The sequence below is a fragment of the Phodopus roborovskii genome, unplaced genomic scaffold, assembly GCF_943737965.1.
Source record: "Phodopus roborovskii unplaced genomic scaffold, PHOROB, whole genome shotgun sequence".
Taxonomy (NCBI): domain Eukaryota; kingdom Metazoa; phylum Chordata; class Mammalia; order Rodentia; family Cricetidae; genus Phodopus; species Phodopus roborovskii.
This window is the reverse complement of record NW_026126480.1, coordinates 18861959-18887365: the sequence shown is the minus strand read 5'-3', so window position 1 is coordinate 18887365 and position 25407 is coordinate 18861959. Positions and strand designations below refer to the sequence as shown.

General features: G+C 46.4%; 1 protein-coding gene across 8 annotated transcripts in view; it reads left to right on the top strand.

Moving 5' to 3' along the window:
• The window catches only part of Dennd2b (DENN domain containing 2B), a 178281-nt gene extending 153106 nt beyond the window's left edge, over window positions 1-25175 (top strand). For all 8 annotated transcript variants that reach the window (XM_051192585.1, XM_051192586.1, XM_051192588.1 and 5 more), the window contains 16 exons: window positions 3335-3486; window positions 6270-6485; window positions 7365-7461; window positions 8370-8414; window positions 9395-9579; window positions 10402-10511; window positions 10734-10803; window positions 13863-13940; window positions 14465-14605; window positions 15773-15921; window positions 19502-19679; window positions 19902-19943; window positions 21544-21655; window positions 22114-22353; window positions 23831-23917; window positions 24448-25175. In XM_051192585.1, the coding sequence (XP_051048542.1) occupies window positions 3335-3486; window positions 6270-6485; window positions 7365-7461; window positions 8370-8414; window positions 9395-9579; window positions 10402-10511; window positions 10734-10803; window positions 13863-13940; window positions 14465-14605; window positions 15773-15921; window positions 19502-19679; window positions 19902-19943; window positions 21544-21655; window positions 22114-22353; window positions 23831-23917; window positions 24448-24482 (1937 nt within the window). In that variant the 3' untranslated portion in view covers window positions 24483-25175. The remainder of the gene's footprint in view (window positions 1-3334; window positions 3487-6269; window positions 6486-7364; window positions 7462-8369; window positions 8415-9394; window positions 9580-10401; window positions 10512-10733; window positions 10804-13862; window positions 13941-14464; window positions 14606-15772; window positions 15922-19501; window positions 19680-19901; window positions 19944-21543; window positions 21656-22113; window positions 22354-23830; window positions 23918-24447) is intronic.
• Window positions 25176-25407: the final 232 nt, after the last annotated feature.

Sequence of the window (25407 nt, the reverse complement as noted above, 5' to 3'; positions counted from 1 at the left end):
GGGAGAAAGGAGAAGAGCTAGGATAAAGAAGCCAGAGGATAGATAGCTAGGAAGGGAAGCTATAGACCTAAAGACATAGCTGTGGTTGCAGCCCAAGAAGCTTGGAGTATTATGGGTATCTTGGATAGATGCACTCCTTTCTAAATTGTTGATTCTAGTTTATGAGGGTGTGGGGGCAGTTTTCCTGTGTGACATACAAAAGAGCAGTGGAGAACAGTGGGACTAGGGCCTGGTTGACCTAGAGTCTTCTTTCAGATGGATCAGTGTGCTGAGATTAGGTTCAGGCAAGCCTGTTTCAGAAGAATGCAAAGCAGAAGTGACTAGGGATGTCTCTGGTCCCTAACTTGTCGGCAAAGCTGGGAAAGGTTGGGACCTCTGGTTTCCTAAGGCAAGCTTGATGAGATGGGGCTGCTCAGTGACAGTGTTGGCTTACCACTCTATGACCCTCCAAATGCTGTACCACGTAGGCTATTCTGAGCACTTTGTCCCAGCTTCTGCTTTGGTGTTTACTTGTTGTCATCAAATTCAGCTTATTGACTATAGAACTCACCATCTTTTTGCTCTTTGCTCATCCATGCCTCCAGTCATCTTTCCTGCCTGCAGAGATAGATGATTGGGATTTCATCACTGAAACAGTTGTAATGAAACTTGTCACCAGGAACGGACTGGTATCAATAAGTGTGCAGGGATCAATTAAGGCTAGGAAGCAGAACATGGTGATAAGTGAGTTACTTAGATTAGAGAAGAAAAAAGCTAGCACTGGGGCAGGAAGGAAGTGAGGCCTTCCCCCAGAGGTAGTCCCAGCATGCAGAAGTTGGTGTTCTCCAGCTGTTCTTCCCCAGACTGTCACCAACATACAGCCACACTGTGCATCTACTGCTTCTCTATACCTCATTTTATACCTTTTTCTGGGAGCTTTAGATTTTATATCAGTTTTCAAACTCTTGATTCTGGGGAAAGAGGGGAGAAGAAACAATGTAGAGAAAAAAGAATTAGACTTGGGACTCACAGCATGGCCCTTGGACACTACTAGGAAATTTAGAAATACCTGAGGCATCAGTTGTGGGGGCAGAAGGGGGAGCAAGTCAGTTGTTGGGCCCATCCTCTCTCCTTCCCTGTTCTAGGGGCCATATGATAATGTGTGAACACTTTTGGTTGTAATTGAGGGAGGCTAATGTCAAGGTAGTATTGCAAGGCCAGAATTACAGTAAATATCCTGTAAATGGTCAGTTTATCGACCCAAAGTGTTGACCACTCGATGAACCTCGATGAAAAGGGACTGAGATGGGTCTTTCTATAGGTTGGAGATAATAAGGATTCTGGCCAACCACGTAGCCCAAGACAATTTGAATGAGCATGGAATATAAACAAATATTCTTTCCTAATCTGGACAGTAATGCACTGGTCCTGTTTTACGGATCAGGAAGAATTATGTCCTGGCATTCTTTATCACCTTCATCTGTCATCCTTGTAAGATATTTGTTAGGTAGGAATCAAAAGGTAGAAAATCCACCCTACCCCCCCCCCCCCATTTCCTGCTGAAGTATACCTCACAGTGGAGTAGCAGGGGATGCTGGGCCAACTTTACTTAGTCAGGATTCTGGAATGGAGAAGAGTCATTTTAATGACATGACTGTTACAGGAAAAGATCTGCTCCATTTCTGGGGAACCATGTGGTGTTGGGAATCACTTAATCCAGCCCCAACTCTTTTCTTGACCCATCCTTGACTCATAAGTTTACAGAGATTTGTATTGCAGTCTGTAGCCTTACTCCCCCACCTCTGCAAAGGCATTTCCTAAGTTCACTGTGGTTTCTTATTTAATAAATAGATACTACAGTTTAGGAGAACCTCAGCTTCTTGAGGAAATCTGTAAGCATGCTGGGCTTGGGATTTCTCCCATACCCTGTTTAGGCAAACTATAATTCCAGCAGCCTCTGTTTCTAGTTCTGTAGGTGTGGGGTCTGAACTGCTGTGGGGGGTAAGGCACATGCAGGCATCAGCCGACTAGGTATCAGGCTCAGCATTCCTCCAAGCTCAGTCCTGCTCATAGCGCAGGAAGCAAATCCTTCCCTAGGTATGCTAACTGCCACAAAGATTCCAAACAGTGGCATTAGGACTAGGTCAAAAATGCAGAAAGACAAGGGGAAGTAGAGTGAGGGTTATATTTGTAAGGAGTCTCTTTGCATCTTGTTACCACCATGATTTTATTATTGGGATTAAGCCTAGACTGATGTTACAACATGACTGGTTGGTATTATTGTATGTTAGAAAAGCTTTACTGCTTTAATACCAGCACTCAAGAGGCAGAGACAGGTGGATCTTTATGAATTCAAGGCCAGCCTACTCTACAAAGTTGAATTCTAGAACAGTAAGGGGTACACAGATAAACCCTATCTCAAAATGAAACAAACAAACAATCAAAAAACAAAATAAAAAGATAAGGAAAAAAGAAAGAAAAGCCACATTATATATCAGAGAAAGGGATGGGCAGGAGGGTGCAATTTAGGAAAGGGCACATCTCAACAACTTCATAATCTTTAAGAGCAGGAACTGTGTTTGGGGCTTTTCTGAGATTTTCTGGTAGTGTTAATATAGTGCCTACTGCCAGAATCTGGTCCTGAGACACAAGAACTCTCCCCTTTCTTTTGGCCCAGGCTCCTTCTAAGCCTTTCTCACTCCCATGTCATTGCAAAAAAGTCTGTGCCAAATGGGGAGTAACGAGGTCTCTTTTGCTGAGATTGGCAGTAGAGACAGTAGCCTACATTATGCTGAGAAAGAGAGATGGAACAAAGTCTCACTGAATACTCACTGTGGCTGCTTGGCCCTCTAATTACCTGAGACAAGCTCCCTTCCTCAAATACTTGGAGAGAAGAGGAGTAGGTTAGAGGAGGATCTGGTAAAGCTCTGCTCCCTAGAGTTTTTGGAGTTCTTTCATGCTCACCCCTGACACGGGATCCAGGGAAACCCACAAAAAGTTGAGTAAAGGGACAATTATGGGATCTCTGAAAGCCTTTCCAGAAGTGCCAGTCTCCAGGGACTTTACCAGCACAAGGACTAGAGTCAGGGTGTCAGCTGACTCGTGGTGTCAGCTTTGTCTTCTGCCAGTCTTGTGCAGTCAGACAAGGCTGAGCTGAAATTAACTGGAAATGGGGGGTGGGGGCCTCAGCTTGTGGACTTGGGGCCAGTATCTGTTTGTAGCCTCCCCACTGATGATGGGCAGCTGCATGACTCATGAGCTAAAGGGCCAGGTGGAAGCTGTTCTCTGGTTCGCAGGAGTTGTGCTTATGCCTGTCATTCTCCCCTTCCCTTGTCTAATGTTGTGTCCTTTGCAGGAGAGCTTCCCAAGGAGAATCCCTATGAGGATGTGGAACTAAAGAACCGAAGAGCTGGAAGAAAATCTCAGCAACTGTCTGAGAACTCCTTGGACTCCTTACACAGGATGTGGAGTCCCCAAGACAGGAAGTACAACAACCCATCCATGCAGGTAATGCAGTTCTAGCCTAGGCAATGTGAAGGCCTGTCTTCAAGGGATAGGGTCATCTTTCACTTATGCCCTGGTACTGGCTGGCACTTGGCAGAGGAGGTTGCCTCAAGAAAGAGCATTGCCTTCTGCCATGTTGAAACTGCTATGGACAATTGAGATGGACCTTTAGGACATCCTGTCTTGCCTTCTTTTTTCTTACCATCTAAGTTCTAGAAACAAAAACCAAGCCAAGAGCTCCCAAAGACTACTATCAGTATTCCTTCCTTCAGTGGAAAACAGGAAGACAGGGCTCTCTTTAGATCCTTGACATTCTGTAACTCTGCCTCAAATCATCTTGGTCCTGGCATGAGTCTGCATGGCCAGACTTGAAGAGCCAGCCAGTATCAGGAGCTTCTCAGTAAGAAGGCCCAGTGAGTGTGCTCTCAAGGTGCGTTCCAACTTTTCTTGGTCTCTGTTCTCACTAGCACTTGATGAATGAGTTGCTTCAGGAGAGAATTAAGTACCTAGGGACTCCTGCCAAGTAAGTCCTTTGTAGGCAGTCAGATAGGATGTCCTTAGGGGTGCTTGCTTTCCTAGAAATGTGTGGGATCCACTTCCAATTAGACTCTATACTGGAAACCATCAACCAGTGTTTATGGGGAAAGGGGTGGAGATATAGGTTGGGGCTAGAGAGTGGGGTAGCCCAAGACATTGTAGTGAGGATGCTACTTAAGAGGCCTGCCTTGCTGAACCCTGTTGGTCAGAACCTAGAATCCTGTTCTCTCTCTGGAAGAAGAGAGAGTGGCTAGTCTTCCAGAATCGCACAGTAGAGCAGACTGGCAGGAGGGAATAAGGAGGAGAGTTTGGAACTGGGGAGATGTTGCAGTGGGTAACATGCTTAGTGTACAATGTGAAAACCTGAGCACAGATTACCCAGAACCCATGTAAAGCCAAATGCAGTAGCATTGGTCTATAATCCCAGTGCTCCTATTGCAAGGTTGGAAGTGGAGAGTCTGAAGAAGCTAGTGGGTCACCTAGCTGGACTTATGCAGAAGCAAATAACCAGAGACCTTGGCTCAAATAAGGTGGAAGGTGAGGACAAATACCTGAAGCTTTACTCTGCCTTGCATGTGTATACCTACATTCAGACACGCACGCACATGTGCCTTCAAAACAAAAATGAACTGGAGAGCAGTTGAGAGCACTTACTGTTGCTGGGCAGTGGTGGCACACACCTTTAATCCCAGCACTTGTAAGGCAGAGACAGGTGGATCTCTGTGAGTTCAAGGCCAGCCTGGTCTCAGAGCAAGTTCCAGAACAGCAAGGGCTACACAAAGAAACCCTGTCTCAAAAACCAACAAGCAAACAAACAAAAATTACTATTCTTGTAGAGAACCCAGGTTTTGTTTTCAGCATCCACATGGCAGCTCACAACCATCTGTAACTCCAGTTCCAGAGGGATTTAATGCCTTCTTCTGACCTTCACAAATACCAGACACATGTGTGGTATACATACGTACATGCAGGTAGAGCATTTATACACATAAAACAAATAACTCTTTAAAAAATAGCACCAACAATAAAGATATGTTTGAGGAGTGAAGTGAAGGGAAAGAGAAGAAAGCTGAAAGGCTCAAAGAAGCTTTTAGACAAGCTCATTCTGGTCTTGTTCATAGTGTCAGAAGCAGAAAAGGCCAGGAGGGTAGAGAAACAAGCTGTCTCTGATTTACCCAACTAACTCTTTAATTAGATAGATGAAAGGACGTGGATATCTTATAATGTTGGGCAAAAGAAAAAAGAAAATACATATTTTTTTTTTTTTTTTTTGCTTTGAAATCATGGTAGTTTTGATAAAAACATCTATCCCTTTGATGTACTGTGCTCAAATAGGCTTCCATTGGATTTGTATTCCTAGCCTGATTGACTTGGAAAAGACATTGTCTGTGGAAAGGAAGGAAGATTTGTTGAAAAGTGAGGAGAATCCTCAGGAAGTGCCTGCCCTCCCAGAATTCCCACTATCAATTCCCCAGTTAGGTGTTCTATACTGAAAATGTCAGCTGTTGACTGGATGTATACAGGCCAAAGAACGAGGCAGCCTGGGGTGGCATGGTGGGACAGAGCCACTTGAATGTGAGGTCTGCCTCGACTTTGGTGGCAACTGCCCAAGAGCCCTGTTCTCTAGAGGAAGTAAGCATGGCCTGGCCACTAGGATTATGTGGTAGAGCAGAGGTAGGCTATAGCCTCTTTCAGCAAAAGGATTTAGAACTGAGGAGGTAGGAAGACTCCCTTTCCACAGTCCTTGTCTCAAAGCTCAGACAATGCCTGGAGAATTCCTGCTTTTTCTCCTCTTTCTACTTAATAGATGATCTCAAAAAAACCCTTACTTTATTCTTTTTTGGGGGAGGGGGTAGTTCGAGGCAGGGTTTCTCTATGTAGCTTTAGAGCCTATCCTGGCACTCACTCTGTAGACCAGACTGGCCTGGAACTCACAGAGATCTACCTGCCTCTGCTTCCTAAGTGCTTGATTAAAGGTGTGTGCCACCACCACCTGTCAGCCCTTTATTCTTTTCTGTCAGAAATAGTGAAACTTTCTTTGAGGAGGCAAGTATTTAATCTAGCCCTTAACCTGGCTAGTGAACAGCTATGGTCTTGAAAAAGGAAACCCTAGTATATTGGATTTCCAGCATGGAACTGATGAGAGCTGAGGATGCCAACCTTTTAGCTTCTACTTCAGATACCAACAGATGAATACTGACAAGACACTTGTGGTGAGCCCCTCTCTCTTATCCTATCCCCTATGCCAGCTGTCCATGAAACCCAGCAGTCAATCCCTGCGCAGTGGGAACTGGTCAGAAAGGAAGAGCCATCGTTTGCCACGATTACCCAAGAGGCATAGCCATGATGACATGATGCTGCTGGCTCAGTTGAGCCTGCCATCTTCACCCTCCAGCCTCAATGAGGACAGCCTCAGCACCACAAGTGAGCTGCTGTCCAGCCGCAGGGCCCGTCGCATTCCCAAGGTATCCTACCTACTTTGAAGTGCTAGGCAGGTGGGTGGGCAGGCAACCAGCTCTGCTCTGCCTTCCTTCCTCCTCTAATCTGGGCTGCTTCCTCAGTTCCCCTTGAATAGACTGAGCCTCTCCCAATCTCACCCCCCACCCCAGTCCCTTCCCTTATCAGTAAGATTACACTAACTTCTTCTCAGTACTCAGATATTAGGGGGAGAGAAAAGACTAGCTGAGACTCCAATACCAAGTGTCAAAGGTGAATTTGGGTTCTTGTGCACGTAAACATCTTTGGGCTTTCAGGGACCTAAAAAATCAGACAGCTCTTTCTATGTCTTGAAATCAAAGAGCTTTCAGCAATGATTTGCACATGTGTCCATGTGGCCAGTCCTCAGCCCAGAACAGCAGGATTTAACTAAATGGTATTTTTAGCTTGCAAACAATGCTTGGGTATATTGAGAATTTAGCGTCTTCCTGCCAGGCCCCAGGTTATGGCCCAGAGAGGAAAAGCTAGAATCCTTGTTCCTGTTTTTATATCTGAGAAGCTCTTTGTCTCAGTTGGTTCCATGACTCTTGGGACCCAGGAGCTCTCATCCTGTCTAGTTTGATCACAGTTCCTTCCTTTGGGAAGCTAAGTTTAGTGTCCTTGTCTTGGGGCAGGAGCCCATTCCTAGGGCACCGAATAGATGGAGAACTATCAAGCATGGCTGGTAAGCCTCCACTAGCATCATTTCAGTAAGAAGACCAGTGCTGGACCCAGCTGGACCAGTGCAGAAAGCTCTTGCACACCTGTAGGGGAAAGAATGGGTTCATAGTTCATCTTCATGGAAGTAGGGGCAACTGGTATTAGAGTTATTTCACCCTTCCTGCTTTTTGTTTTTGTTTTTAAACCAGCTTGTCCAAAGGATTAACTCTATCTATAACGCCAAGAGAGGAAAGAAGAGATTAAAAAAGCTGTCTATGTCCAGCCTTGAGACAGCATCATTGAGAGGTAGGCATTGATGTCTAGGCTGGGTGACCTTTGGGGGTCCATGAACATCAGGAATGGATTGAGATGTGGATTGACTTTATTTTACTTCACATGGGCTAGTAATGGGATCCTTCCACCTTCTAGGAGGGTAAAGCCCTTCCAGAAAATGTCTATATGAGTGAGAGGACCCAGAAGGAATTTAGCTCTGGGATGGTTTCCTTTAGGCTTTGAGCTGTGAGGCCGAGTTAGGACATATGGGAATCTGCTTTGGGCAAAAGGAAAGGCCAGACTTACTGGGGACTGCCTTCTGTTTTTCATTTCAAATCTTGGGCTGTCTGAGACAGGGCCTTTGTATTCCAGGTGTCTAGGCCTCTCTGCTGGCTCAGTCTCCAGCTGGCCCTCAGCTTCACCCAGACCCCACCCCCACCCCAGTAGGTGTTTGCATTTGAGGTCTGGTCTCTGAGGTATCCAGGCCACTTACCTTCTGCCCTCAGATGCCTGGTCATTGGCCCACAGTAGCCCAGACTATGTTTTGTCTATCCCTTATGAGAAAAATTGGGAGGCAGGAAGGTCAGCAAGATAGTTTAGCAGGTAAATGCATGTGCTGCCAAGCCTGGCAACCTGTGTTTGATCCACAAAACATATATCAACTCCTATAAGCTGCCCTCTGACCTCCACACAAACATGGTTACATGCATACACCCATATACGTTCTCTTTCTTTTTTTTCTCTCTCTCCCCAACCCTCATATAGGTACAGATACACACAAAGATACACACACACACACACACACACACACACACACACACACACACACCATTTCAAAAAAAAAAACCCAACTTTTTTTTACAACCCTGGAGGTGGACTACAAAAATATTTGCTATAGACCGGGGCTCAGCAAGTATGTGTGCCTGTTGTTATTTTTCCAGATGAGAACAGTGAAAGCGAGAGTGACTCTGATGACAGGTTCAAAGGTAAGGCTGACACCCTTCCCCAGCCCCAGGGAATCAGGGCCTTTCTTGTGCATGCTGGGCCCAGGGTCCCAGACTGGCCTTGGGATATGGGGAACTTCAACACGAAGGCCAGCTAACAGACCATCAGAGAGGAGGCTGTAGAGAAATTCTTCAAGTTCAACCCTTCAGTGTTAAATCCGAATGTTGGTCTTGTTACCAAATTTAAAGCTGTTGACTTTATCCATCTTCCCAAGCCATTGTCCATGGAGACTGGCTACCACGTTTACTTGGTAAATATTGTAAATCTGAAGGGCCAGGTGTGGGTTCAGATTATAGTCAACTCTTTTGGTTGCTAGAATTGTGCCATAAATTGAGAATATTGTCCTCTGGCAGCCTTGAAGCTACCTGTCTCTCCTGTGGCTAGATAGGAGACTGAAAAGGTCTACCTCCCTGAATAGGTTCCTGGACCTTGAGTATTTCAGATAACTTGGCACATCTCTGTATTTTGTCTACTGGAAATCTTGTGTAGATCCTCCTTAGATAAGTAAAGTGTTTAGGAGCTTGCTTCCTTCTTGAGGCCTTCACTGGTACCCAGACAAGCTGACTTTGGACTTCGAGTTTGAGACAAACAACCCAGCTATAAGGACTCCAGTTAAGGGTTCGGTGTTTAAAGCCATTGTGGATATTTTACTTCCTAGTTCATACTTTCTGTGCTAACAGGAACTACAGGTATCTGCTAGTAGTACATCCCAAGGTGAACCTGGCTTAGACAGTACTGTTAGCTCCAGCTCAGCTTCCAGGTGGTTCTAGGAAGATCAGAGCACTAGTTCCTTGCATTAGCACAGTCATTATGTGGCTTTAGATACCAATACTCATCTGAGACCTACCTGGGGGAAAAGTCAGATAAGATTTATGTACATAGAGGGTTACCTGGAGATAGAGCCCTGAGTTAGGTGGATGGGGCCTGCCTGTTTGTCTCCTAATATGAGACCTGCCCTCAGCCCACACACAGCGCTTGGTCCACATCCAGTCGATGCTGAAGCGTGCACCCAGCTATCGGACACTAGAGCTGGAGCTTCTTGAATGGCAAGAACGGGAGCTCTTTGAGTACTTTGTGGTTGTGTCCCTCAAGAAGAAGCCATCTCGGAACACCTACCTCCCTGAAGTCTCCTACCAGTTTCCCAAGGTGAGCATGCCTTCCCTGCTATCTTCTGATTATTGGCCCATCTGGGAAGAGAAAATACTCTTCCTTCTCAGCTCCCCCATGCACCATACCACCCCCCAAGCCTCTTCACAGCTAAGAGAGAAGACAGGGCTCTTGGTTCTGGGGGCATTATTACTCAGAGCTCCTCTCACCACGGTTGCAGAACTCCAAGAAAGCATCCCCAGATGTCCCTCCTGTCACTTTATTAATAGATAACTCTTCTTCTCTCAGTCACTTTATTAATAGATAATTCACCCATCCAGGTTACAATGCAGCATCATTTAATGTGTTCTCAGAGTTGCACAGTCATAACTACACTCAATTTTAGAGCATTTTATTCTCTCCTAAAGAACTACCTCTACTCACTAGCAAGCAATCCCTGCTCTCTCCCACTGCTTTGTGCTTTCCACCCCTCTGCTCAGCATCCATTCTGGCCTCCTTGTAAGCCATAGCTATCTGTCTGCTCTTGTCTTCTCCTGCCCTTTCCCTGGCTGCTGGCTCCTTCGTACTTTGCAGCAGCAGAAGTGCCCCTTTGAGGTCTTTTCAGAGACCTGGTGTAGCTCCCTCTTGCCCACTTCTCTTTCACTTCACTTTCCTTGTCTTATTTGAGGTACCCTCTGCAATGTTTGACCCCTCACCCTCCTGGCTACAATGTGCAAGTTCAGGGATGAATCTTGTCCATTTTGTTTGCATCCGTAGCCCTAGAACACAGGAAGAGATGCTTCTCAGTCCCTCTACCCCTACTACCCTCAGGGTTCTTGTCTTCTCTTGGGTTATCTCTCCCCATGTCTATGTTCCCTGCAGCTGGACCGACCCACCAAGCAGATGCGGGAAGCAGAAGAAAGGCTCAAAGCTATTCCCCAGTTTTGTTTTCCAGATGCCAAGGACTGGCTCCCTGTGTCAGAATATAGCAGGTGAGGCCTGGCCTGGTCTAGCTATAGGAGGGAAGCGGGCATAGACTAATTTTCTCTCATAGTGGTGGACAACTGAAGGGCTTGTCCTGGTCTCAACCTGCTTTCTTAAAGTGACCTGAGTCTTTTTCCCACACCTGAGATGACAGTCCCTATTTTGGGAGCTATGTCCTGAGCCCTCTTCATAACTTCTGATGCCAGGCCTCTCCCTCTTTCCTGTTTCAGTGAGACCTTTTCTTTCATGCTGACTGGGGAAGATGGCAGCAGACGCTTTGGCTATTGTAGGCGCTTACTGGTAAGTAAGACCATTCAGTCCTCAGAGGTTGGTGGGCAGGGCATTTGTATATCTCTATTTACCCTTCTGCAGCATTATCCTATGTGAAAGCCTGTGATCTGCTGAACTTGCCCATAGTACATGTACTTACACAGTTAAGGGACTCCTGGAATAGCCGGGAGTTCAGAGTAGCCTGTCCACTTGGAGCCTGGGGTCTAAGATTGTATGCAATAATAGAAAGGATGCATCACCTTCTGCTTGGTTGTTAAATATCGTTTTAGTTTTCAAGACACACACCCCCAGATGTCAGCTTAGATTGCTGACCTTAGTTATGATTGTATCAACCCACAGTTTATATTTGTTTATCTAAAAAGGTGAAGCATATCCTTATTCACTCAACACCTGTCCAACATAATACTGGGAGAAACCCTGTCCATGGTCTGGAAGGGTTACAGTCTGAGATTCTTGGAGAGATACTTTGAATTTAGAGGAAAGACATTGTGTTTTGAAAATAGAAACTTTTTTTTCTTTATGGTTTTTCTTTTCTTTTTTTTTTTTCCCTAGACAGGGTTTCTTTGTGTAGCCTTGGCTGTCCTGGAACTCTCGCTCTATAGACCAGGCTGGCCTCAAACTCATAGAGGTTTACCCGCCTCTGCCTCTGGAACTAAAGGGGTATGCCACCACTGCTTGGCTGAAAATAGAACCACCACCATCCCTTCACCCCTGCCAAAGCAATCTCTGTTTCTGTCATTCCAGGGAAAGGGGTTGTGGTAGAACCACAGAGCACCAGAGTGAGAACAGACCCCAGGCTTGCCTTCCATTTCATTCCATTGGGTTGTTGACAATGTTCTTTGGTTTCCAGACATTAGTAGGAGAAGGCTTTGTCAAAAACCATTCTAGGGATGGATGAGTGAGATCCTAGACAGGAGTCTTGTAATAGAAAGAGTCCTAAAAAAATTGTTCTGGGACATCCATCCATCCATAGGCATTTATCATATAACTGTTGATGGCCAGGCTATATGCTAAAATCATATAAACAAATGTTAAGCACATATCCTACCCTCAGTGTACAGTAGCTAGTCTAGTAGAGGAGGCCAACTTTTAGCATTTAAGGGAAGGGTTATGAAAGTAAAATTTTGCTTAGGCTCTGTCATTTTCCACGAGAGATGCTTTACTGGATTTGTGTCTCTACTTTTAAAATCTGCACGATAGCCTGTGGAGTATTATCATCTTTGACCTGTAGACTAAGAAATTGAAACTCCAAGGTGGAATGACTTGCCCAAGGTCACACAGCAGTGAGGTAAGAGCCAGAACTGACTTTCAAGTCCGTTATCACCGGTCTGGCATTCTTAGATTCCCCCACCCCCAGCTCCCAACAGAGTATGGTCTAGGAAGAAAAGGGTATTTGGCTATGAAATGCTGGATTGAAGAAGAGGGGAGGGGTCCAGATGCCAGGCTGGGAGCCAGACAGAGGCCAGCATGTGCCTGGGTCCCCAGGGTCCAGGGAGGAACATTCCAAAGGCTGCCTTTGCCAGCACATGGATGGAACAGAGCTGTGCTCTTTTGCAGCAGGCCTGCTGCCCCCAGGGAAGAGCATGTTTGTCCTGGCGCTCTCAGAGAGGGCCTGGGCTGGGTCTCTGCCAAGGGGGCTGGCACTGGCTTGACATTCCTACAGATTGGACACAATGATTCTAACCCAAATCCCACATACTTGATTTAATCACTTGGGGCTTTAGGGGAGGTGGAGAGTGGGGGAGGGAAAGAGAGAGGAGTAAGTTTCAAACCTAATATGGACAAAAACAGATTCTGCCTTCTCTTCAGATCTGCGACTGTGGCCAGTAGGTTTGGAGACTGAAATAGCCCCATCTGCATTTGCTTAGCAGCCTGCATGAGGGGCCAGCACCTGCTGCTCTGCTCCCTCCCCACTAGGCTTTGCCAGGCACTCTAGGCCTCTGAACCCAGAGGCAGCCATAGGGTCCTGCCAGCTCCTTGCTGGAGCCTAGTCTACTTGTGGGGCTCTAACCCTGGGGCGCTCACAGTATATTTCTCTTTCTTCAACTACACACCTTTTAAATCCCCCTTTTTTGTTCTCTTTCACTTCATAGCATACCTCTATCCTGTGTCTCTGTGTTCCTTTTCCTCCTTCCTATCAGAAAACAACATGCTTTGGAGGTAAGACAGCAAGATGAAAGGCAGCACAGACTCCTGACTACAGCCTTCTATGTACTTGAGCTTAGGTGATGGCTTATCTTCATGAGCTTGGTTGTAAAGCTGGGTAATAATGCGGCTCTCATACTTTTTTGTATGTAGTACCAAGGCTGGGACTCTGTTATAGGAAACCTTTAATAAAGAGTCATTCCCTTCTCTTGTCTATTTTCATTTTGCCTTCCTTGGGCACAAAACAAGGGGAGGAAAGGGGTATATTGCAGAGTGTCCCTCATGATGGTGGGGAGCGTGGAGATAAGGTCATATGTCTTGTTTCTAAGCATGTCCACAAGTCTTTCTTGGAGGCTGGAGAGATGGCTCCATGGTTAAGAGCACTTGTTGCTCTTACAGTGGACCAGGTTTGATTCCCAGCACTTACATGGTGGATCACAGCCATCTATAACCCCAGTTCCAGGGGATCCAGTGCCCACTTTTGGCTTTCATTAGCACCAGACACACATATGGTACATATGTAAACATGCAGGCAAAACAAACATAAAATAAAATGAATAAATCAAAAAAGATTAAATTTTTTAAAATGCCACAAGTCTTTCTTAGTATCACACCCTTTGGGGTGGCATCCTTAGGAATATAAATCTACAAATTGCTCTGTAACCTCTGCCATGCTGCTGTGTCCTCTATCAGCCACTGTCTGTGTTTCCTGGTATAAAGGATGGAGCTACCTGGAGCTTAGCAAGAGATTGGGTCTGCCCTTTGGGAATGATGGCTTTTCCTTTGGGGACCTGGTTGAGTTTAGAAGATGTCTGGTGTCATCTTCATTAGAGGGACTGTACTTAGTGCTCAGTTCCCAAGGAAAAGGAGCCAGATGTGGTATTCATGCATTCTTTCTTTCCCTCTCTCCTACTCCTCTCTAGCCAAGTGGGAAAGGGCCTCGGTTGCCAGAGGTGTACTGTGTCATCAGCCGCCTAGGCTGCTTCGGCTTGTTTTCCAAGGTAAGAGATGCTGTTTCCTCTCCATCCCCCAGTGACAGCTCTCATAGGAGTATCTGCAGCTAGCCTAGATGAGAAAAACACCTGTGTGAGATAGCACAATATGAGCAAGTACAAGTAGGCTCCTAGATTCTTGTATTCCCAAGCCTGACTCACTCCCTAGCTGGCTGGCATTTCCCCGACTCCTACGTTGACAGTGACTGATCTGTAGTAGTCCAGCTTGGGCCATAGGCAGAGCTAGAGTCCTTGGGGAAGCCAGGAGTGCCCAGGAAGCTGTTCACAGGTGCTATTTCTTTTGCCCTGCTATTCCTTTCTTGGGGACTAAAGCAGAACCAGTGAGGGAACTGAATGGTCACTGAGAGCCAAGAGAAACAGGAAGGGTACAGAGATCCTGCCAGGACAGCTTTTCTGTCTCCAGGCTTCTGGCCCAGCTTGGTCAGAGGCCAGACTGCCCTCTTCTCAGTCAAAGAAGTGGGAAAGGCAGTTCCCGACACTCTTTCTCTTTGGGCTGCTGGTGGTGGGCACAGGTCCTAGATGAGGTGGAGCGCCGGCGTGGGATCTCAGCTGCATTGGTCTACCCCTTTATGAGAAGTCTCATGGAGTCACCCTTTCCAGCCCCAGGGAAAACCATCAAAGTGAAGACATTCCTGCCTGGTGCTGGCAATGAGGTAGAGAATTGCTTTTGCTTTCATCTCTGGTGCTGGGCTGGGTCTAGAGAAGAGTCTCTGGGAGGTGCAGAACACAGTCCCATCCGTACCTCTAACCAGGAATAAAAAATGTGAACCCTGGAGCTTTAAGGGTTACCCAATTCTCTTCTTCTAGGGACATTATCTAACTTGTAGCCTGGATTAACTGTACCCCATCCATTTATTAAATACTGATTATGAGCTTTCACAGCTGGAGATTATACCAGACCTTGGATGTAGTCATGAAGATAAAGAGTGGCACAGCTCTGTCTTCCAGGAGTTTCTTATCTAGAAGGGGACCTGGTGTTGAATACTTATATTTATAAATAGATAATTCCTAAGTGTGTGTGAAAGACAGAATGGTAGAGGTGGAGGAAGAGTGCTGCAAGTGTGGGAACAGCAGATGCAGGACAGGAAGCCCGCATGTCACTGCTGTCCTACAGATGCTGAGAGTCAGCAGTTCTTCCACCTGTCCCTGCTCAGTCACTTGCAGCCTCTGCCCCATGCCTCCAGAAGGGGCTTCGGGAGCTGCCATGCAGACCTTAGAATAGTCCTTAGAGGGGAGTACACCTAGGCCTGGCTTCATAAAAACTGTCCTGTTTCCTTGCAAGACTTTTGCAATAGGCAGAACTTTCTTTATCCTTGGTACAGGGTGGTAGAGATAGGGGAAGGATGGCAGGACAGGCTTTGGAAGGAAGTCTTTATAGCAGGAAAGGGAGGGGGCATGGCAACAAGAACAGTAGCATTGCCTCCCCAGAAATGGCTGAGGCCAGACTTCACTCTTCCTATAGCTTAGAGAGCAATGGTTGATTGTGGGATCTGATCAGTGTACTAAAGGAGATAGGAAAGAGAGCAGGAGCTGTGTGACTCCCTGGTTCTCTTCTCCATGGGAGCAATCAGCCCTCCCTGCTGTCCTCAGAGCCTACATCTGGTCCCTCAGCCCTGTTGGCTAGAACCTTCCCATCTTTACACTTAGCCCTCACTGTGGGAGTAGAGTTAGAGTTCAAGGGAAGGGGGGACTGGGTATCCTGAATCATGAGAGGGTTAGAAAACCTTGGAAGGAGAGTGGGCTAGAAGGGGAAGTAGCCAGAACCTGTGTGTGCAGTCTTGGGCTAGCCGACTTCCTCCATTGTCTTCTCTTTGCTGTAGGTGTTAGAGCTGCGGCGGCCCATGGACTCACGGCTGGAGCATGTGGACTTTGAGTGCCTTTTCACCTGCCTCAGTGTGCGCCAGCTTATTCGAATCTTTGCCTCATTGCTTTTGGAACGCAGAGTCATTTTTGTAGCAGATAAGCTCAGGTAGGACACAGAGGACAAGGAAGGAGAGGGAGGGACAAGGTGGTGGCATACCCATTAATGGTGTGTGTGTGTGTGTGTGGATAAAGATCACAGAAAGAAAGGTTAGTATGAAGAGAGAAGGATTGAGAATCCAGTTGAGGACTTGGCCTGAGGAAAGAAAGTAACATTTCCTGTGCAACAGCCATGTAAGATACAGGAACAGTTGTTTGAAGATGGTAAGTGTGACAAGCAACTCTAGCCAACCTGCCTGTGCAAGATGCCAAGTTTAAGGGGTGATGGACTCTAGGAAGGACTGCTGTGTGAGGGTTGCTAAACTGTTCTGTAGGGGTTGGCTGAAGGAACCCTGGAGAAGTGGCGTCAAAATACTCCAAGGCTGGTTCCAGGGAGCTGTGGAGAAAGACAAGATGGGGCCTTGAGAGTGTGGATAGGAGGTTACAGTCTATTTAGATAGGAAAGAGAGGAGGTTCAGAGACTGGAGGAATGGGGAGCTGAGATAGCTAGTTTAGGAAGGCTAAGAGCAGGATGGGTTGTAAGACTTGGTCCAACAGATAGGCACTTTGAATTTTAGATGTAGATACTTGTTTATCATAAGGAGAGGTAGAAGTGATGATCACTGGACCTGAGGCATCTAAGAAGAAAAAAAAAAAAAATGAGGTTTCTCAGCTGCTGAGGTGTTTTGTTATTTGTTCTGTTTAAGAATATGTAGGGGTGGGTCTGCAGGGAGAGGACCAGGATGATGTTGATACCTCATCATTTATTCTGTCAAAGACTCCCATCTACCAGGAAGCCACAACATTGGTTTCTCTAGCATATTTGTCTGTCACTTATCCAGTAAGCTGCATGCTGTGTGCTGTGCCTTGTGTCAGATGCTAAGAGGAAGGCAGTAAAAATTCTTGCTGGCTTGTCCTCTAGTAAGTACCAAATCCCCAGTGTATCTGTATGCATGAGAAGATATTTGAGAAGAGTAGCTCTCCTAATTCTCTGTCGGGCAATGGTGAAGGAACCCAGGCCAGTGCTCAGCTCAGGGAAAGGAGAAGGAAAAACTAGAATGGCTGGCTTTCTTTGGTGGTTACTGTTTGGCGACAGGATCTCACAGGCTGGCCTTGAACTTGCAATCCTCCTTCTTCATTCATGAGTGTTGGTGTTATAGGTGGGTGCCACCATCCCTAGCTGAGCTGCCTGCTTTTCCAGAGATGGTGAGAATTTGGAAATGAAGACTACCTCTCTCATATTCCTTTCACAGTTGTGGAGCTCTGTGTCCCACAGTCTAGGTCAGTGTTTCTCAACCTGTGGGTCACAACCCCTTTGGGAGTCCAATGATCCTTTCACAGGGGTCTCCTAAGACCATCAGAAAAAACATATTTACATTATAATTCTTAGCCATAGCAAAATTACAGTTATGAAATAGCAACAAAAATACTTTTATGGTTAGAGGTCACCACATGAAGGGTTGCATCATTAGGAAGGTTTTCAAGGTCTGTCTTGCTTTTGTGAAGGGGCCCAGTCTAGCAGCTGAGACTAGCTATGAGTGGCAGCTATGGTATTCTGTCTGGCCAGATTGAAGTGGTCCCTGACTGTATCAAGACCTTGAGTTTTCTTTTCCAGAAGGTGTCACGCATAGACACCCATATCCACATCCCTCCTACTCCAGGCCAAACCTCTTCTTCCACCCACACCACAGCCCAGCTCCTGTAGGACCTTTGAATACAGCTATTGTCTCCTATGGTTGCAGCTGCCTCTAAGCACATTCCAGAGGGAAAATACCCCAGAGTCCTATGTTTTTGGTTCACTTGGCATTCAAGTTTTATCAGTTTGCAGACTTAGAAAAAGCTATCCTTTTCATGGGAGTCTGCCTGAGTGGAGAGGGAGGGAGAGTGGGTGGCTCTGCTGTGGACCATTGCACAGCTCATGCCCACTCTCCTTTTTTTTTTTTTTTTTTTTTTTTTTGTGGTGGTGGTGGCCATGACAGGGCTTTCTGTTGGTTGGCCCTAGAGAATTTATAACACCTTTACCTCCCTACCCACTCACCCCCCCCCACCTCCTCACCCCTCTCCTCCCCCCCTACACCTCCCCCTGACACATTGGAGGGGGTTGTGGAGATCAGTGTGTTCCTTGACCTGAAGCAGCTGTTTTCCATGTCTTTCCCAGATTACTTTTCTTGCTGTCCTTAGGAGAATGGCTCTCAGGGTCAGGGCACTGAGGTCTCCAGGCCCAGCAGTATTTTAGGTGCCCATTGGATGTCAAGTCAGTCAAACAAGATTCTGGCTGACAGTTACCTGCAGCTATCCACAGTCCTTAAAGAAAAGGAGCAGGGATTGGGTTTGTCACAGATAGGTCCCAGGTTTTCTCTCCATTGGGGTGTTAGGTGTGAAAGTGTAAATCTGTGCTGTAGTACCCCATGGGATGTAGGGTAGACTTCACAACATAATCAGGAATGATCTCAAACTTGCTATGATATGTAGCTCAGGCTGACCTGAAACTCCCAATCCTCCTGCCCCAATCTCTCAAATGCTAGTTAGTACCAATATGCTCAAGGGACTCAGGGCTTTTCTGGATGATATGTGAAGCCTAGTGATGCAAAAGGAAAGTCAGGTTTAAAATGCACTGGGCTCTTTGTGTCCTCATCTGTAATATGGTCCCTAAGGGGAAGGTCTTTGCTGTTAGGTTCGAGTGGTCATTGGTCATACCATAAGCCTCTAGCTAGCTACTTTGAAGGTGCTTGTTACAGCCTGGCCTATTTAGAAGTCTTTGGCTTTTTCCTTGACAGACAGGGCTCTTCAGGCTAGTGGTGGCTCCTGTATTTACTGGCACCCCACATTAGGCTGCACATGCTGAGTATGTGTGCTCAGTTTTGCCTGTGAACTTTAGGACTGCACTATTGTGATTGTCCTCCCACTTTCCCTTTGGTCATTAAGTCTGGAGGCCTGGAGCCCCCTCCAGGACAAAAAAGGGATGACCCCAGTGAGACCTGAAAGGAAAGAAGAGTGGCACTTTCCATGCCTAAGAATGGTGTAGGATACCAAACACACACTTTCTGATTTCTGCACTCATCCCCCTCCCCACCCCCAGGAACACAGAATAGAAGGCCAGAGGACAAGCAGTATTGGGCTAGAAAATGCAAAACTGGTTAAGTACTGACTGACACCCATGATCAAACTGAGTGTCCTGCAGACCACAGCTGTGAAAGTCAGAGCAGATTGAGGGACTTCTGTAGGACCTTCCAGCTCCTGCACACTGTAGCTTTTTTATAAGCTCCTATTGACTTAACCTTTGTTTTTCCTAGCCTGATACTTCCACTAGCTCAGTCCTGTCTATACATGTGGGGGTGAGTGTGCATGCATTTGTGTTTGTGTGTCTCTCTCATACATACACACACACACACACACACACACACACACACACTCACCCACCCACCTGCAGAATCCTTTATGGCTGTTTCTTGGTAGAGAAACAAAAGTGCAGCACATCAGAGGATGTCCTGAGTCCCTATAGTTTCTAACGATCCTTCCCTGAAGGTGTTGGCCCTGGGCTTAGGTGCAGGCCTGGGCTCAGGTGCCCTGTCTCTTTGTCTGTCCATCAGTACCCTGTCCAGCTGCTCTCACGCGGTGGTGGCCTTGCTCTACCCCTTCTCCTGGCAGCACACCTTCATTCCTGTCCTCCCAGCCTCCATGATTGACATTGTCTGCTGTCCCACCCCTTTCCTGGTTGGCCTGCTCTCCAGCTCCCTTCCCAAACTAAAGGAGCTACCAGTGGAAGAGGTAGGCCACCTGGGAAACCAGCTGGGGGAGGAAAGAGAAAGGCTGTGGGAATCTTTTTCCCCCAGTCCTCTGGTCTTCATCCTCTGTCCTCTCTCATGGGCGGTTTGTCTCTGGCTGATTTCTTTCCTGTCATCTGTTCCTGGGAACCTGGGAGGTCTGGAGGCCTGGCAAAGGACATTGCAAGACTCAGTTGCCAATTCACTGCCTCTGACTCTTTCACAGGCACTGATGGTGAACCTGGGATCTGACCGATTCATCAGACAGGTAAGAGCAGCACAATGCAGAACCTGGATCAGCCTTAGTGCAGGCACACAGGCACCAACCAATCTGCTTTATGAGCTATGGATTTCAAACTCACAGAATAGACAGGGGTGGGGAAAAGCTGATTTGGAGAACCCTTAACCTTAGTTGGGATCTGCCTTTCTATTTTTTGTTGTTGGTTTTTCTTGGATAACGTTTCACTGTGTAGCTCTGGCTGGCCTGGTATTGGTAATGGATCTTCTCTTGGGTGCAGGGATTACAGGCATGTATCAACACACCAGTTTTTCTAGATAACAGTGTGCAAAGAATAAAACCTAAAGTTCAAAGACTCACCTCTGGACTTTGTGGGTCATGTAAACTTTTTTTTTTTTGAGATAGGGTCTCAGTGTGTTTGAGCACATGATCTAGAAACAGAAAACAGACATCCAAATTTCTCTGAGCCAGTGCTTTTATCAGGTAATACCTCTAGAAATATTCTGGAGATTATAAACACCACTGAAATGTGCTCTGTAATATAAAGGTTTACAATCATTATTTGCTGCAAAATCCTTTGTTAGTCATAGAATCTTTGCTCTTCACAAAGGAATATAGCTGGAGTTTCTGTTCCGCCTGGTCCCACAGCCACTTTGCCCCAAATAAATAAACAGAGACATATTATTTATAAACTGTTTGGCCGATGGCTTAGGCTTCTTACCGCCTAGCTATCTCTTAATTATTAACCCATAACTATTAATCTATGTATTTCTACATGCCCTTACCTTACCTTATTGTAGAAGGCTCCAGCATGTAACTCCTTCATTGGCTACATGGTGCCTCCTTGCAGTTTCCCTCTGTCTCCTCTCCCCATCATTCTCCTTGTCTGGTAGCCCCACCTATACTTCCTGCCTGGCTACTGGACAGTCAGTGTTTTATTTGTCAACCAGTAAGAGAAACATATATACAAAAGGACATTCCCCCATCAAAGGCATATAACCTATCATTGTCCCCTCTGGGAACAGTCTACTACACTCTACTAAGGACTTCCAAGTGTAAGACACCAGGATACAGCCACTGCACCCGAATATAGTGTAGGGAACAGCAGCCTGGGCTGAGACCTGGGACACAGGCTAGGCCAGTCTCCCTGCTCCAAGTTCACTGTACTTCCTCACCTGGGACAGAAGTAGAAGAATCAAGGAGATGGAGTAGCAATTTCTGGTTTATCCAAGCTACAGTGTGCAGTGAATTGGCTGCCCTTTAATCTGTGTAAATTTTGGCAAGAGTCTAACCTTCCTGTGCTTCAGTGCCCTCATTATAAAATGAGGATGATAATAATGTCAATGCTATTAGAAGTGAGGTTGTGCCAGACTGTGGTGGCGCACATCTTTAATCCACCACTCAAGAGGCAGAGGTAGGGGATCTCTGAGTTTGAGGCCAGCCTGGTTTACAGAGTAATTTCCACGACAGCCAATGCTGTTACACAGAGAAACCCTGTCTTTAAAAGCCAACAAAAACAAACAACAACAAAACTGAGGTTACCTTTCTGATCTTTGGACAGGAACCTAGCACATAGTGCATGCATATCAGTGTGAGTTGTGGTCATTCTTGTTGCCTTTTTCTTCTGCAGATGGATGATGAAGACACATTGTTACCTAGGAAGTTACAAGCAGCTCTGGAGCAGGCTCTGGAGAGAAAGAATGAGCTGATCTCCCAGGATTCTGACAGTGACTCTGATGATGGTGAGGGCAGAGTCCTTCTGTTCTGAGTCTGGGCTTCACAGGCCTAGGACCCTGTACTATGCACTGGCCCTTTTCTGGGTATAAGAACTGGGTCCCTTTAATTAGACTAGTGCCTTTTCTGCCCCAAAACGTGGCACCAGGAATTGAACCAGTCCTCTCTTAGGCCTTGTTCAAGCCAATGCAGGAAGTGGAGGGACCTTCCTCACTTGTGAGGGATGTGGAAAGGGTGATGATTTTGTCTTCAATTTCCAGGAAATATTTGTCAACTTGTGTGTTTAGAGCAGTTTCTGACCTCCAGGAGCTCATGGGCTAAGTAACAACAGCCTTGAGCACAAAGATGATTCAAGGATGAATATGTGTGCTGGCTAGAAGTTTGTTGGGAAGAGACTAAAGCAGTAGGAGATGGTCTTATAGGATGAGCTAAATACAGGTTAATTTTTTTTTTTTTTCTTTTCTAGAATGTAATACCCTCAATGGACTGGTTTCGGAAGTGTTTATCCGGTTCTTTGTGGAGACTGTGGGGCACTACTCCCTCTTCCTGACACACAGTGAGAAGGGGGAAAGGGCCTTTCAACGAGAGGCCTTCCGCAAGTCTGTGGCCTCCAAAAGCATCCGTCGTTTTCTTGAGGTTTTTATGGAGTCTCAGATGTTTGCTGGCTTCATCCAAGATAGGGAGTTAAGGAAGTGCCGGGCAAAGGGTAAGGCCACAGGGACTGGGATGGGGAGCTGTAGGCCTCCTTCAGAACTCAATATAACTAGGTCTTGCAGTTTCCTCTGATAGGAACTTGTAAATTAGTTCCATTTGTTTATTTTGCTTTCTTGAGATGGGGTTTCTCTGCGTAGCTCTGGCTGTCCTGGAACTCAATCTGTAGACCAGGCTGACCTCAAACTTGAGATCTGCCTACCTCTGACTCCTGAGTGCTAAGGTTAAAAGTATGCACCATCACTGCCAGCTATTTTTGTTTTTGTGAACGGAACCCGGCTGTAGTCTGGCTAGCTTTGAACCCTAGGAGATCTTATGTCAGGCTCCCCTGTTTGAGGGTTACAGATGTGCAATACAACAACTGATTTGGAGCTCCATACTTTCTTGTACCAGTAAACCTTTACAAAACATGGCCAGCTGGGTGTGGTAGACATGTCTGGAATCCTAGTACTTGGGAGATGGAGGCAAGGTCCTCCTCAGCTACATATTGAGTTTAGGACCAGTGTGGGCTGCATGCAACCATCTTAAAAAAAAAAAAAAAAAAAAAAAAAAAGGCACAGGCATAGGCTTTAACCCCAGCACTCAGAAGGCAGAGGTAGGCAGATCTCTGAGTTGGAGGCCAACCAAGATTACATAGTAAGTCTCTGTCTCAAAACAAAACAATGAAAACAACAAAATAAAATACAGCATAAAACATGCTCAGGTAGGAATTCATCTCCAGTTGAGAACAGCAGGTATTGGTTGCCCTTCCTGTTCTTCACATCTTTATTCCTGGAAAGGGACCAGACTGAGCAGCTGGGGGCTTCTAAGGACCCAGGAATTGGGAAGTCCCTTGGAAAGGACTGGGCCATCTGTGTTGGGCTGATGGATATACCAGCTCAGTGGGTCTTTACCTCATCAAGAGCTTTACAACTAACCCATTTTTCTGTCCCCCCACTACTGTTAATCACTCAGTTTGACAAAGCTTTTTGGAATAGCATGGTGGAGCAATCTTCTAGAAGATAGAGGTCTGGCACTGGAGAGGTGTTTCAGTGGTTAAGAGCACTGGCTGCTCTTCCAGAGGACCTGAGGTCAATTCTCAGTAACCCCATGGTTGCTCACTACCATCTGTCAAGATCTGGTGCCCTCTTCTGTTCTGTAGACATACTTGCAGGCAGAACACTGCATACATAGAAATAAATCTTTAAAAAGGTAGGGGTCTTCACACAGGGGCCATTCTGAAGTACAGAGCTGCCTCACTGCAGTGTGTATCAGGCATGGGCAGCAGTGGGAGTCCGGCTGCACAAGGCTCCTTGCTCTCAGCAGCAAACACTCGTGAGGTGTGCCACTGGTAGTCATTGTAATGAGCCAGAGCTCTGATGATGCTCCCACCATTCCAGACTAGGTGTTTGCCTTTCCCCTTTTGCAGCTGGTTCTTAATACATTAATGTCTCCACTGTTCTTCCTTCATGCCTGCTCTTCATCTTCCTCAGGCCTCTTTGAGCAGCGAGTGGAACAGTATCTAGAAGAGCTCCCCGACACTGAGCAGAGCGGGATGAACAAGTTTCTCCGGGGCTTGGGTAAGTTACTTGCTACTGATGGAAATAGCCAGGGAAGCTGTCCTCTAAAACACTGTCAATCTATGCCAACTAGCAGAGCAAGAAGATACTGTGAAGTTCCTACCTACTGCTTTAAGAGCATTTAGCACAAGATATATGAAAAGGAGCCAGATTCACCCATTAATTTTTTTTTTTTTTAAATACATTCCTTTTTATTCACACGTGAGCCATCTTTGTTCTTGTAATATCCTGAAGTTTCAATGCCAGAATGCCAGTCCTGTAAAGCCCCAGCCCTTCAGGGAGCTCAGCCATTGTGACCTCCCAAACCACAGCATATTTTTAAAAAAGGAAACCAAAGCCAGAGAGATGTAGGTTTTACCCAGTCTCACACACAGGTGCTGATCTCAGTGTCCTAAGTTCTCCCTACCTTAGAGTTGTCATTCTAATCTGTCCAATTAGTCTTTTTGGAAGGGAAGGAGGGAAGCAAAAAGGCATAGAGGTTGGAAAGGGTGTCATGAAGCATCTTCACCTTTGCCCTCTCTGGCCCACAGGCAACAAGATGAAATTTCTCCACAAGAAGAATTAAATGCTTTTCCCAGTAGCAAAGTCTAGTGCTTTGCAGAGCCTGGGCAGAGGGCCTCTTCTGGGACCCTGTGGGGCTACTGTGGCCACTCTACCCCTAGAGACCCCACCTCCAAGCCAGTCCACCTCTGCTTTCACCATATCCCAGGATGCTGTTTGTAAATAATCTGCTGTAAGCTTTCTTAACTGTAACAAGTAAAGAGAATCTGGTAAATATTTGTATATTCCCTAAGGGCCGGGTGCTTTCCTGCCTTGCCTGAGCATGGATGGAGTCTTGCTGGGTGCTGGTGACTGGCCAATTATGTGCAGCTGACTGTCTCAGCCAAACCACTGATGTTTCCTGAAGGCTTCTGGCCTGCCTGCCTGAGGCCCCTGCTGCCAGTCTCAGGCCCTGGAGAGCAGGTGCTGTCTTTAATTATGTACAAGAGGACTTAAAAATAAAATCCTAGAGTTTCTTTTTTAATAGTTCCCTATCCCCCAAGCCTGTTTCTGAAAGGCAAGGACCACTCTGCCTACTTTACATAGAGCCAGTTACTTGGGCCTGGTCCTCTCGATTCTTCCACCCTCTGACATGGCCAGTAAGTCATGAGAAACGAAGCTCAGTTAAGTCAGTGGTGGCCATGATGCGGTACAGGACATTCCTCCTTCCACCATCCACAGATGTTCTCAATAAACTGTACATTTATTTGTGCCCGAATCCGTGTTTTTCTGGCTTCATTAATCTAGAGTTCCCTCCAAAGCAGGTTAAATTTGAATGAAACACTATCATACAGGGAGTTGGGCATTTGGTAAAGTGGTTAATTTATTTGGATTGCTAGCCATCCCTGAACTTAAGTTCTCAAAGCAGAAGACAGCAGAGTTCTCCTTCAGCTTCCTTCTCTGGTAGCCTACTGCTCACTTGGGTATTTCTGGTGATGGAAAGAATGTTC